We start from the raw sequence: 13,373 nt of genomic DNA on the forward strand, positions 1-13,373 counted from the left end.
AATCGTCGTATATCCTGGATTTCTGCTGCAGACATAGTCCACATGCATACCTACCCAGCAGGCGTGCACTTATGTATAACCCTTGCTGATGCCAGTCATGCATGCATTTAGGGCATGACTGCATCATCGAGACGCAGGCGCTGCGCAGATCTGTCGGCCGTGTTCGCACTAAGTAGCACGTGTATATATCTATTTTTCTGATTCTCTCGGTGTACATGAACAGCACAAGTCCCCATGGCCAGGAGGCGGCCCCGAGAGTTCAGACGAAGATGTCGCCCATAAGTCGGATCCGAGGGCCCCCATGGCTATGTGTCATCGGGCGATGGAAGGCGGCCGACAATGCCTGGAATAAGCCTTCTTTCAGCTCGTGGCAATGGCACATTTCGACGAACTTACCCAAATGCATCGCCAGTGCCCTGCGAGGTGGTAAGATCATCGTTCCAGAACATGCACCTGCATGTTGATACGCAGCGCGGCTCCGCGCCTTTTCGCACGGGGCAATCCCGGTCGTCAACTCTGTATATCGCGGGTTGCTATAGCTAGTACCGGCCGAAGGCCCGCTCGCCCGCTCGCCGCTCGAGCCCCGGTTGTTTCCCCGGTGTTATCCCTGTGAAAGTCCGGAGATTGCGAATGTGAGAGCAACACGCCTCTATCGTCCCTGCCTCGTAAGTACGCACTGCCGCGAGTCTGTGGGCGCTATCACAGAAGCGATTGACAAGGCGTGTCCGACATCTCACAAGCCGGTAGGCTGGTGCCGGCCAATCCGGCCCGCCATAGGCGCACCAGCGTCCTGCTACAAGAGGGGCAAAGCGGGTGCAACGAAGCACGTCTAGTCTCTTACACTATTGACGACGGAGCTTTCCACCTTTGATAACACAAGACATGAAGACGTACGATGAGCAATGCCTTAGGGCGTTTGTCAAAGTTGACATATCTTTGTGGGACTTCGGCAGTTATGCCGAATGCGACATTGGGCGAACTTTGATCCCTATTTAGTCTTTTGACACCCAGGGTATCAATTAGATTCCCCCAGGGCTTGCCAGCCAATATTATGTTGTAGGAACGTTGATCGATCTACAGCTTGCAGGCATCCCAAACAACCGAATGTACCCAGATTTATAAGAGTACGAAAACGAAACTATGGGAAAACCGTCGGTCAATTTGCTGCAGACTGTGTTACAACACCTTGTAATACAGTACCTTGTAGACGGTCCCTAACATCCTCTTATCATAGGCAGATTTGACCACGAGAGGTTATTCTACAGATATTTGGGCTTTTATGACAACTCTTTAATATTCGGGCCGATGACTATAAGCTTTATATAGAACACATACTAGTTATCGAGGCTCCGCAGCAATTTGGAAGACCAGTCAGTGTTTGACTGACCACAGGCATCTGCAATTACCTTCCTAGGTACCTAATCGCCCTAGTCACCCTGGGAGTCCAAAGTATCGTGTCCTGACCCAGTTGGTCAGCGAAGACAAACTCATTCAAAGCACGTCTCACACGTAGTGGGTGATGCTCAGTATTTCACCCATTCGCACTCAATATCAACTAGCCCTCTATTCAAATCGGATAACTTGGCGCGGGTAATTATGGGCCAGCATACAGTGAACGCTGCCTGAAGCTGGGACGCGACGGAATGTCGATGTTAGTGAAGTCCTCTTTTCTAACTGAGGACCTAGGTAATTATACAAGATGGTTTGATGGGGCCAAATTCGATTCGATCCGGTCGAGCCAGAGCCAATGAAGAGAAGAACGGTGACTGAAAGATAGCTAAATGTCCGGGATCCAGGGCCACTGCAGTCTAGAGGTCCGAGGCCATATTCTGTAGCTAAATTTGAATGTGTAAATCGGTACCTATGTAAGCAGGCCAATCGTGACATCCATCGCCTAGGGCTTGTCTGTGCCCACTGTGCGAAGCAACCGCCTCAAAGCACTCATGGGAAATTTGAAGGAGACAAACATAATCCAGAACAATGCTCGCCCCGTGCCAAGCAACAACTTTCCCCACTTGTTCTTCACTTTGTAGACATGCTGCGGCCCACATAGATTCCAAAGCAGATCGAGGTATATACAATTTGACAGCAGGAGCCTTGAAGTAAGTAAATAAACGAGCTCAGATTTGGGTGCTCATCATTGCGGACAAGCCTTCGGTTTGTGTCTCTAGGCATGAAATCAGCTATGTACAAAAGTCACCCTCCCAAGGTCTTGATGAGTGTAAGAAAATGATTAGTAGTTGCGAGACTGATCTCCATAAATGTGGTGGAGTTTTGAGTTGGGAAACCAAGTGGAGATCCCGTACCAGTCACTGCTGTAAGTGATAGTCCAATCTTGGTACGTAACTTAGATACTACATACAAACGCAGGCCGACGGCCGCCCGTGCATATGCTCTGGAAGCGCACCCTCCGTAGCCAAAATTGAAATGAACAACCACTTTCCTGCTAGGAACATCAAAGCCAATTGTTCGTAGTTCTCCCGGCCATCAAGAGCTTGGCAGTTCCAAAGACGGCCATTGCCCATAGGAAGAGGTGTGAGGCACAAGGTTCATATTTCTCGGAGCCAGATGGCTCCATAAAACCTTTGCAATACTAGGTATATATACAAGAACTTATGTATGCCTCCAAAAGAAGAGACCAGAACAAATTAACAGCGCAAGTCGAAGATCGCCCTAAGAACTATACGGCCCAAGCAAGACAGACCTTCTCGGGCGATGAGCTGCGTCGGAGCCGGCTAGGGGATCTTGATGATGGCGACGGCATCCCGCTTGTCCAGCCCTGGGCTGTGGTCAGGCTCTCGAAAGCGCTTTTGGACTCCCACACATGATGTAAAAGCCGCTGGCCCTTCCAGAGACTGACGCTGTCGACGCTGATCCCGGTGCCGGCTTCTCGGAGGCACACTGCAGGCAGATCGTGGTCCGCAAGTTGACAATGTTGGTGTCATGTCGGTTCAAGTGCGACAGAAGAAAGCGATCTTGACGCTCGCGGAGCCCAGGATGACACCTCGCCTCGCTCAGCGTCAGGACTTGAGCGACCGCCCTGACGATGACGTCTCCGTACCGCAGGCTGCTGGCGTTGTGGGTCCCGCCGTTGGCAGTAAAGCTGGAGCAAGGACCGGAGAAGGGCCAAAATACTAAGTTCACGCACGTCACGATCTAGAACATATGCCAATTTCTGCGGAGCTATAGAATTAGAATTTCAAATCATGCGTAATAATAGAACCACACGCCATGCTAATATTTGCGATGTGATATTGGCTAATGGATGGTTTTCGGCATGTGTCTTTCCCAGCCTGAAGACATCTCAACCGTAGCGGCGAGTCATATTGCTCAGAGCAGGTCTCTGGAGACTGTAACGTCGAAACGCTTCGGCCTTCGGTCGAAAGCCCACAGCTGGCAAAGTAAAACCGCCTCACTGGAACACGCCATGCAACGGTATTCAGCGCTTGTGTTCGGCATGTCCGACGGACACTCGAAAAGCAACCGGATGCATGCAGGCAGTTGCGCTGCTTACTGATCCCAAGGGTCGAGTGCAACTTTCGCGGCAGCGTCTGGAGCAAAAGCACCTCTGCCCGGTCTTGAAACCACGGCGAGATTCGCTCCATTCATACTTTCCTCGGTGCATATCAACTTCAGCAGACGATGCAACATCAACAGCCCGTACAACGGTAAGTCGCATCAATCTGCAAGGTCCCGCTACTTCCTGGATTTTGCTAGCTGCAAGCAAGTCAAACGCAGGATCTAGTCAAGATATCACCTGTGTATGTTAAACAACTCAGACGTCGCAAAGCGAAAGATGATCAGTGGAGTTCCTCTAGGGCCGAGGGACATTATTCATCGTCGTCGTCCAAAATTGTTCGAGCCGCCGGAGATCGAAGTCAGCGTGTTAAGCTTGACCTCTTTCTTGCGACGCTCTTTGGCCAGCTTCTGGACCCTCTCACGTTCGGCACTTTGCCTGGACCGAATTTCCGAGCGTTTTTGTGACCCGTAACTAACGCGACCAGATTGGCTTGGTCCTTCCTCGGCAGAATCCTCACTGGACGAACCAGATGATCCCGAATCCGAAGAGTCGCTGTCTGAGTCTGAGTCGCTCTTTTCCTGCAACCAGATAGATATCAGTATGAGCACAGTCAGGCGGAATGTTAGAAACTTGCGTCTTTCTTGGAAGCCTCCTTCCTAGGGCCGTAGGTCTTCAAACTTGGTCCGTCACTTCTGGTAGTAGCATCTTCAACGCTTGCTTGCTCGTCCTCCACTCCTCCCCTGCTGTCAATCTGCGAGAACCCGACCTGCACCACATTGAGGAGCTTGCCGGCTTGCCGGTCTGGGCGGGGGAGTTTTGCGGCATCAAGAACCCAGTGAGAGTCGCCCAGCTTTTCCGCTTGCCTCGCCGCATGCTCCTGGCGTTTTCTCTCCTCCTCTTCTATCGCAGCTTGCGCCGCCTTGTGATCAATGACGTAGCTTGGTGTCTGGGGAGTACCCAGTGAGGACTGTCCAGAAATCTTTCGTCGTTTGGATGTTTGCCTGTCGTCGGACGTCGGAGTGCTCGGCGATGTTGGTGAAGTAGTTGCTGCAGCTGCTCTCTGCATAAACTTCATGGTGAGCAGCCTCTGAGAGGCGCCTGTAGGCGTTTGGGAAGCCATTGCGTCGGCGCTCGATTCCAGAGACGATTACCAACAATGGTCTGAGTACCTTGCAGAGATGTACAGCAGGGCGGGACAGTGAAGTTTGTGTCAGAAAAAGAAATCCCTTGCAATAGTCTCTAGAAAGTATCGCAGGAACTATTGGGGGAAAAAAACTGCGGAATAAGTATGCGCACAGTCTCGTCGTTGGCTAGATCAGAGTAGTGAGACTCGAGGCGACGCGGTTGGGACGCCGACAATTAATCTCGCCCAAAAAAAGTTCCCCAAGCCCGCTTCGCAGTATTGGCGAGGGACCCGCCGCGGCTCAGTGGAGCTTTGACCCGGAAACGCTAGCGAATCACGAGCTAGCGATTTGCGGCGGCTTCCTGAGTTACGAACGACCGTTCCAAGGCTTCTGGATCCTGACGTCGCAGCAAAGCATCCTCAGCAACCAGAACCACGCATTCGGCGAGGCCTACACCAACCATGCTGTCGTCGACCTGCTTCCGATCAGCCCGCGGGCTCGTGCGACTCGCGCCACGATCTTTCACCACCACAGCCCGTCAATTGGACACCAAGTCCGTGGCGCCCACGCCCTCGACAGAGTCCCCCGTCCCGAAGACCGAGAGCCAGGTGCCGACAGAGCTGCCCCAGGCGCCGAACAGGAAGGGCATATGGTCCAGGAGTCAGCGGCCGCGGCAGGAGGCTATGACGGGTCCTCGGTTTGAGCAGACCGACTTCGATCTCCAGGTGCGCAGGCTGCAAGGAAGGGCGTGGCCCGCGTCCGCTACAGTTCACTAACCATCACTACAGCCCCAATCCTACTCAGCCATGGAGCTCATCCACAAGCAGCCCGTCCGCTGGACTCACGACCGGGTTGTGTCTTGTGATGGCGGTGGTGGCCCTCACGGACACCCCAGGATTTTCATCAACACCGACAAGCCTGAGATCGCCGTCTGCAACTACTGCGGATTGCCCTACGTACGTTCCTTTCCCCAGCCCGGACTGCCCAGCATACGGCTACAAAGGCTCATATGGCTGACCCAACCTTCACAGGCAAATGAGCATCACCGCGAGCACCTCCAAGCGCTTCCGCAAACGTCATACCCGCTCGAAGATGTGGAGGGAGTCGGTGAAACCCCTCCTCTGTCTCGGCCTCACCCGCCCCACTGAGCTGGGCTTTAAAAGAGTCCCGTGTACATAGATCTGAGAATAAGACTTGAATTCAGTTTCAGCTACTAGAATGCGTTGGTCTGCCCATTGGTTCCTCGGTGTGAGCGCAAGGCATTGCGCGTGAGACCAACCACCAACTACAGAAGTCACCGTGGTTTTGATGATGCGAGTGTGACACCTTGATACCCTTTCTCCAAGGTCAAACTGAGAGATTTCGAGCTCACAGTGTGCAAATCATAGGTCTTGGAGCTCTGCAGTGGGCAGCAATCGACGGGGGCACACTGACCCAGCTACGGCTTCGCTACAATTCTCACCATAGCAGGTGTAGAACATATATCGTCGCATTCAAAGACACAGATATTTTCAGCCGTGAAAATCATGAAACTTGTTTGCTGTCGTACGGTTCGTCTGGCATCCATTGCTCCATAAGAGAATCCTGAACCCGCCAATTTGTGATTTGCTTGCGAATTTTGAGTGCCGACCTTTTCCACTTCTCAACACTGTCACAAGGCCGTTGTACAACTACCAACACTGCGTAACGTTGGTACACTCCGAGATTGGAATTGGAAGCAGTATTTCGGCATGACGGCCGCATTGAACTTCGACCAATATGCTTGTACAGTCGTGTGGCGCGAGGGGGGTCATGGCTGCGCACTGCCACGCACAACAACGGCATCTTGTCAATTATGACGCTGAAGCTCTGCCTTCAGCTCTCGGGCATCCTATTAGTGTGGCCTGAGACGGAACCGACCATGGTGTTGAGCTGTTTACAAAGTAAAAACTCTTGTACTTGAGCTGCACAGATATGAATGCACCTTGTGTGCCGGTGCGACTTGCGAGAAAAGACATCCATGAGTCTGAGAAGGCTGAAACAGATGCGGATCTACCTGCAACACGTTATAGATGAACCGAAAGCCTCTATGTCCTTCATGCCGCGAGTACCTTCTTACCTTTTTACGAACAAATATCGATGTCACATAATGTTCACGTCCCACAGCGTGACAGGTGCAAGCCTTGAGAAACATGACAACAGTCTCACCATTTGGGGCAACAGACTCTTTAATCAGGGACCAAGCCCACAGATACAACGAGAAATGTGGTCATGAGATCGTCAGGATTCCAGGGAATTAAACACGGGAAGGGGACCCGCGGTCTAGAGTACGGTCGAATACAGCACGAAGGGGCCTCGGCCATATCAATCTACCGAGTTTGAGCTATTATTGGTCAGATGCAACGCAATATTAACAACTGAGAGCGTCTTGAAGTTCCTTGTGTCCATTCTAATTATGACTGGACACCGTATGAGAGACATGCATTTGAAGAAACGCCTGCGAGCCAGTAAGCATAACATAGACACAACGAAGCGCGAGATGTCGACTTAGAGTGCTACAAACACCATTTTAAAAGTCAAAATGTTTATTCGGGGAATTTACGCAGTCGAATGAAGACGAGAATGGTTAGAAATTGCCAAGGAAGAGAAGAGCATGGGCACAGGAACGATCCACAAACACACTGATCCTACAAGTGGTGTTCTATCACTCCCAACGATCGCATGCGAGAAAATTCTTTGGAAAAAAAAACATGTCACTCTGATTCTGGGTCTTCCTTCAAACTCGACACATAGTTGAATTGTTGTCCCCCTCCCCTGTCCAAGTAGAAGCTCTAAATTCAGTCAAGATCTTGAGCATCACCAGGGACCCCAAGAAGAAGCAATAGAACTATGACGAGCTTGAGGAAAATCTACTTTTCAAAGAAGCTACAGTAGACCTCCTCGTTATAAATACCGGCAACACTGAGCGAATCTCTCTGGAGTGACACCGCAAGGCCCAGAAAGAGCCGTACATACGCCCAACTCCCTTGAACTTGGTTCCCATCTCGATCCCTATGATAATGAAGGTTGGATGTCATCTGGTCGGCTTTGCTCCTACACGAGAGGGCCAGCATCTTCAAGCTTGTTCCCCTAGATCCATATCTCACTTTTTACTCTAGGTGGACATTTCAATGGGCCTCCATGACAGTGTTTGGGTGAAGGCATGCCGTTCGTATTGATACCTTCCTACAAGTACATGAATATCTCGCTATCCATTTCCAGCAATCCGAAACGAAGGGACCATTGATGCTATCCCTCCAGCGAAATCATTTCGAGCCCAAGCTTCGACCCGGTCGTGATACTGTCAGATTATTATCCACACAGCCATAGCAACCATGCGATAGAGACTAAGGACGCCCATTGCAGATTCTGGTGGGCTTCAGAAGGACCAGATTCAATAAGCCCAGTCGCGGGGGGGTTGGTTCTGGGCGTAGCCTGAGTTGCTTGGTGATCGGCCTTGATAGTGGTCCAGACCTGAGTTGTCACCGTATCCCCACGTTCTGGCCTCACGATGACCGTCGAACCGATCGAACAGGTCTGTACGTCGTGGTTTCACGTTGTAGTCGGCGTCAAAGCGTCCCTAACGACTGTTGCCACCGCGGCCACCTCGGAACCCTCGGCCCCTCCGATTGTGGGCCGGTGTGTTGGTCGAACCAACGAGATCATCGCTGTACAGTCCCGTATTGGTGCTGTCCTCCACCTGCATGGGCTCAAAACCCATCGAACCATCAACTAGAACACCGTTCCCCTGGGATGCTGGAGCTCGAGGAGCTCGAAGCGGGCTTGTTGGCGGTCCTCCAACCTTGGGATAGACGTGTAAGATCCGTCCGTCAGCCTGAGAATTACTGTCAGTATCGTAACGTATCTCATGTGCAGCCGCATGGAAGGCCCCAGGGTTTTCCTTTTCTTACCAATTGGTTGTTGAACCTCTCAATGACCCGATCGGCACCTTCCTTAGTTTGGAACTCAATCTCAGCGATCACTATTGGGTGTGTCTTGATGATCCGGCACTTGTTGACAAGCCCGCCGACGGGCGTCATCGCGCTCTCGAGGTCGCCAGCCGTCGTTCCGGGGGCTAGGTTCTGCGCTATGACAACAAATGGACCGGCCAGACCTCGAATGGTTATCCCGTTGTTTAACGGTTGCGGCGGTGGTTGTGCTGCCACTTGCTGAAGTCCCCCGCCCCGTCGCCTGCCCCCGAGACTCGCAGTGTTATTCCTGCTGGTGTTGACCAGATTCACCTGGGCTGCGACCGTTGAGTCGTGCTCCGCCTGCAGCAGGGCATTTTGTCGGGCCTCAACGCGGCGTTGCACCCTGGCATTTGTGGTCGCGGATGGGGGTTGGGTGCCCGGGGCGTGGATGCGAGCAGCGAGGCTGCCGGGTTTCGGTACTGCTGGTGAATTTGGAGCTCGCTGTGTGAGTTCGGCGTAAGGGCCCATTGTCAGCTTCTGCGTGTGCGGTGCCATGCGGTGCGGTGCGGACTGATCGCGTCCAGGGCAGAGCGCTCACCTTCTTGATTCCGGCGCGGCTGGCGAGGGAGCCCCCAGTGCCGTTGAACCTGGGTGGTGCCGATGAGACTCGGTCTCTTCTAAAGACCTTCGCAGCGAGATCTTGGGCCTGTTTGCGCTCGCGACCTGTATATTTCGAAAAGCATTGTTAGGCTTGCGACTCAAGGGGGTGCGACGTGCGACAAAGGCGCACCTTCGGTTATGAGCTTCTGAAAGTCAGTCGCGACTTGCTTTTCTTTCGCCATTGTGCCCAAATCTTGATAGATCAACGACCCTTGGCGTGGAAACCGGGGGATGACTTCTAGATTTAAGAAGTTGGTGCGATGCGGTAGATCGAAGAGGGTCCAAAGATATTTAAGACGAGGTCGAAGTTCCCTTGGAGAGGGATGGCCGTTGAGCCTCAAGGGTGTCCGCGCCTGAGAGTTGAAGACCACACTGGGGACAGGGGTTGTTTTAAGGTCAGCGCTACTGACCCACTCAGGGTGGGTACCAAAGTGTCAAGGTACGCGCACCCCTGGGCATTCACCCAAGCAGCTGTGAAGACATGTACACTTGCAATACATTGCGCCGTGTTTGAATATATAAAAAATACCACACCAAATCCTGAATGTGAAGCTTAACTGAGAATGGTGAGACTCGGAATATGGGAAGGTTGCAGAATCATCAACAAGCCCTTGAATTCTTGGTAACGAGGACATTCACACACTACTGTACTGTACTATACCAATCTCAAGATCGGCATCTGTGTGCCCAGGTACCCCAGTCTCCCGGTACCTGTAGGCATGTGCATGGTATGCCCATCAGCTTTCAGCCACGTTTGATCCCCGAGTATCTAGATTATAGAGAGCTCGCGCCACAGCTCTTCAACGACGAACCGCCCCTCCAAACCTGAGAGCATACTTGCTGGAAACAACAACAAACATTCTCTAAGCAGTAAGAACTTCGCTTCTGTACAACATGGCGCAACTCACCTTCGATCCTCTCGCTCCTCCACAAACATCCAAACCGACAGACCCACTAGTCGACTTGGATCGCCTCCTCGGCCGTCTCCGGCAGACCATCCTTCGAGCTGATGCAGAACGGGAACGGAGGCTCAGGACCAGTGAATTCGAGCGCGAGAAAGTCACCGTCGTAAGATTCTGTCTCTTCCTACCTAAGCAGAGCTGTGGACTGACGTGGTGCGCTGACCAGAACATCGACTACGCGCGACTGCTACTCACGAGGCTGCAGCAAGATGCGCTTGGCATCAAAGTACATGCAAGGAGGCAGGAGATACAGGCCGACCTCAACCGGAAGCGAGATCTCCTAGAACAGGTGACGGAAAGGATGAGGGACCTGGAAGAGCTGAGCGCGCACGCCGTCGACGACGATGACGATGTAAGCTCCGAGGAAGACGACATCTTGAGCGAGATAATTGCGACCCCTAGTCAGAGCATGGACTCCAGGTCGACTGGTTTGCCTGAGCACGATACGGGAGGAGACGATCAACCAGGCGTAACAGAAGCGCTGCAGGATGGGGCGAACGGGCGCATTGTGGAGACCCTAGAGGAGGTAATATCAGAGAAACCGGACACACTCACGTCACATACTCTCCGGCCGAGGGGCCAACAGCCTGCTTCGTCAGACACAGAGAAGGGGTTGGACACAGCACAAACCACAGGCGCCACCACGCAAAGATCTCTGTTACTGGGTGACCGCTCTGTAGAAGTGTCCGATCTTGCCACGACGGAAGCTATACTCGACCGCGAGCGAAGAGAACAGGAAAAGATCACGGAGGCGATGAGCAAGATCACTAAGGAGTTGAAGTTGTCATCTCTCAGATTCAGCGAGGCTCTCGAGGAGGACAAGGAGATGACCGAGCTGGCCGGAAAGGGGCTTAGCAAGAACGAGCTTGGCCTTGAGGCGGCGGCGAGGAGAATGGGCGCCCTAACGCGAATGACGGAAGGGAAGGGCTGGTGGGGACGAGTTATACTGTACGCATGGATTTACGGACTCATGGTCGTGCTGGTGCTGGTCGTTTTTGTGCTGCCAAAGCTGCGATTCTGATACCGAGGCACGGCTTTTATATCCACTGCTTTTCGCACTGCATCGTGAGCACACGGAGTTCATGGCGCTGCAAAACCGGTCATGAACCTACTTTGGACCGAGGACATCACTAGCATAATGGGGTAGACTGTTGACTTTGTCAAAATGCCTAAACTCATCGCATTGTCTATTGGGTCGCTGATTGATGCCGTGCAATTGCCATTCCGAGCAATTCCACATGCACCTCGTTGATCATTAAAATGCTCTCCCCCGAGCCCATGCAACCGTCCACATAAGACCGAGCCATAGTGGATGGTATGTTCTCCATCACAAATCTCGACGTCGTGCGCGTGGAGTCGCGCGCTAGAAGATGAAGAACGCATAGCAATCCCAAGGCGACTCACTCCCGCTCAAATCTGTTCGCTGTTCCAAAATATCACTCAAGCCCAGACTTACTTGTGCCACCAGGCTCTGTTGTGGTCTCGCCGACCACTCTGTTGAAAGCAAAAGCACCGCTGAAAGCAACGCAAATCAAATACCCCTGAGATGCGAGGTCAGGGCCTACCAATCACTCATTGAGACCAGCATTTCTGAATCAAGCCACGCTCACGAAGTCGTGGGTTCACCATTGGTGGTCTTAGATGCGTTGTCAGCAATCAAAGGCTTCGATACCTTCAAGGCTCTTGCAGGGGTAAGCTCTTCTGAGTAGCATCTCTTCCTCTTCATCGACGTCTTGTGATCGCAGTGCTCGCGAGAAAAGGCTTCAAAACCCATAGATTGTCGTTTCTTAGTTCCCCCAAGCTGGCTGGACGTTTCCTTGTGCCCGGTACTGATAGTGGTCTTTTCCGGTAGAGCTGGGGACTGGTAGTAAAACGGCCCCTTGCTCGGCACTGAGTTCCGTTGGTGCCAATGGACACCTGTGCATTGCCAAAAAAATAACCTGAACTGTTTGAACTCATGCTTCTTGCTTCCAGGAACGCTGCTCGGGAAGCACCTGGCACAGAACCCGGGGTCTTTGGTCTTGTATTTTCTGGCGCCGAACAAGAACTTTTTTGGTTCTGACTTGGACTCAAAAAGCTCGAGGATCAATCGCAAACCAGGCTTCGAGACCTCGATGGAGTGCAGGCCGGGCTCGTCCTTGCACACGGAATAGAGGCTGAGGTCGACAGGAGGTTCCTTGTTCTTGGGCTTCGTACTGGCCTTTCCAGCGGCCTTTCCAGCGGCCTTACTGCTCGCTTTGTTGGCGAGAATGCCTGCTTTCTTCTTGTCATCGACAACCTTTTTGCTCTCTTTCTCGAGTGCTTCGGACACATTTGGAGGGTCTGTTTCCTCTGGAATGGTTGAGTGCTTTATCTCAGTTTCAGCAATTCCTTTTTCAGCTTTGGTCTCATCATCACCATCCCTGGCGGCGGTTTCCAATGCTCCCACTGGCGCCTGCTTAGCAGTCTTGCGCTTCTTCTTTCCCGTGTAAAGGTTCGAGATGGCATCACCATCGCGAGCTCTTCTAGGATGATAGAGATTGGGAGGGGCTTTCTTTTTATCATGGTAATCATGAAGCTGTATAGTATCGGCCAGCCACTCGTAAGTGACAATGTAGCAACCACGCTTCCGAGCGGACTGGACTATGCGTGTGTCGGGAATCAGTTAGATCACGCTGAAGATTATCCAAACATTTTGCAAACAAGGGAAAAAGGCAAACTCAAAATGAGCAGACCGGGAAACTTACCCATGGGATCTTTGTTTTTGAAGGCGGATCTGGAGCAGAGGAGATGGGTAGTAGTCTTATTGACCTCCTCGACGAGTTTGCCACCGCGGTATTTGAGCCAATTCTTGATGTTTTCATCAGTAAACTGCTCACGGATTGTTTTGTTCTTGTCTTTGTCTGAGCGTAGGTCGCCGCAAATGCAGACGACGACGCCTTTGAGGTGGCCCATTTTGTGCAGCAACAGGGCAAGGACGATGTTGATGAGCTTTTCGAAGGGTTGAGAGCGGAAAAGGCATCAGGTTCTATCGTATATCCTCATATGGCTGATAAGTATGAATGTCGGACACATCAAGTTATGGAAGAAGTGGAAGGATTCACTCAAACGATAGACCGAAATATCTCCAAGCCGGAAGCTTGGGCTCAGGCGGGATCTAAGAAGATGATGGCTTCTCAAAGAGGGAGCCAGGTATCAA

At 52.2% G+C, this 13,373-nt stretch overlaps 6 protein-coding genes across 6 annotated transcripts; 2 read left to right on the top strand and 4 right to left on the bottom strand.

Annotated features, from left to right (window-relative positions):
• Positions 1 to 2,735: 2,735 nt before the first annotated feature.
• On the bottom strand, positions 2,736 to 3,609 carry J7T55_009095 (uncharacterized protein; the record flags this gene model as incomplete). The annotated part of the gene is made up of 3 exons (XM_053142024.1): positions 2,736 to 2,784; positions 2,861 to 3,103; positions 3,515 to 3,609. 3 exons carry the CDS (start codon positions 3,607 to 3,609, stop codon positions 2,736 to 2,738), a joined length of 387 nt encoding a protein of 128 aa, XP_052994936.1.
• A 225-nt stretch (positions 3,610 to 3,834) lies between these two features.
• On the bottom strand, positions 3,835 to 4,640 carry J7T55_009096 (uncharacterized protein; the record flags this gene model as incomplete). Its single annotated transcript, XM_053142025.1, has 2 exons — positions 3,835 to 4,098; positions 4,233 to 4,640. The coding sequence occupies 2 exons, from the start codon at positions 4,638 to 4,640 to the stop codon at positions 3,835 to 3,837; spliced, it is 672 nt and encodes a 223-aa protein (XP_052994937.1).
• Positions 4,641 to 5,105: 465 nt separating this feature from the next.
• J7T55_009097 (uncharacterized protein) lies at positions 5,106 to 5,792 on the top strand (the record flags this gene model as incomplete). Its single annotated transcript, XM_053142026.1, has 3 exons — positions 5,106 to 5,369; positions 5,433 to 5,600; positions 5,676 to 5,792. The coding sequence occupies 3 exons, from the start codon at positions 5,106 to 5,108 to the stop codon at positions 5,790 to 5,792; spliced, it is 549 nt and encodes a 182-aa protein (XP_052994938.1).
• Positions 5,793 to 8,242: 2,450 nt separating this feature from the next.
• Positions 8,243 to 9,415, bottom strand: J7T55_009098 (uncharacterized protein; the record flags this gene model as incomplete). Its single annotated transcript, XM_053142027.1, has 4 exons — positions 8,243 to 8,497; positions 8,574 to 9,110; positions 9,172 to 9,296; positions 9,364 to 9,415. 4 exons carry the CDS (start codon positions 9,413 to 9,415, stop codon positions 8,243 to 8,245), a joined length of 969 nt encoding a protein of 322 aa, XP_052994939.1.
• Positions 9,416 to 10,127: 712 nt separating this feature from the next.
• Positions 10,128 to 11,216, top strand: J7T55_009099 (synaptobrevin; the record flags this gene model as incomplete). The annotated part of the gene is made up of 2 exons (XM_053142028.1): positions 10,128 to 10,301; positions 10,362 to 11,216. The coding sequence occupies 2 exons, from the start codon at positions 10,128 to 10,130 to the stop codon at positions 11,214 to 11,216; spliced, it is 1,029 nt and encodes a 342-aa protein (XP_052994940.1).
• A 166-nt stretch (positions 11,217 to 11,382) lies between these two features.
• Positions 11,383 to 13,129, bottom strand: J7T55_009100 (uncharacterized protein; the record flags this gene model as incomplete). The annotated part of the gene is made up of 4 exons (XM_053142030.1): positions 11,383 to 11,558; positions 11,652 to 11,736; positions 11,868 to 12,817; positions 12,922 to 13,129. 4 exons carry the CDS (start codon positions 13,127 to 13,129, stop codon positions 11,383 to 11,385), a joined length of 1,419 nt encoding a protein of 472 aa, XP_052994941.1.
• Between the last annotated feature and the right edge of the window lie 244 nt (positions 13,130 to 13,373).

Source organism: Diaporthe amygdali (genome assembly GCF_026229845.1).
Source record: "Diaporthe amygdali strain CAA958 chromosome Unknown NODE_10_length_1141467_cov_65_626103, whole genome shotgun sequence".
Classification (NCBI taxonomy): domain Eukaryota; kingdom Fungi; phylum Ascomycota; class Sordariomycetes; order Diaporthales; family Diaporthaceae; genus Diaporthe; species Diaporthe amygdali.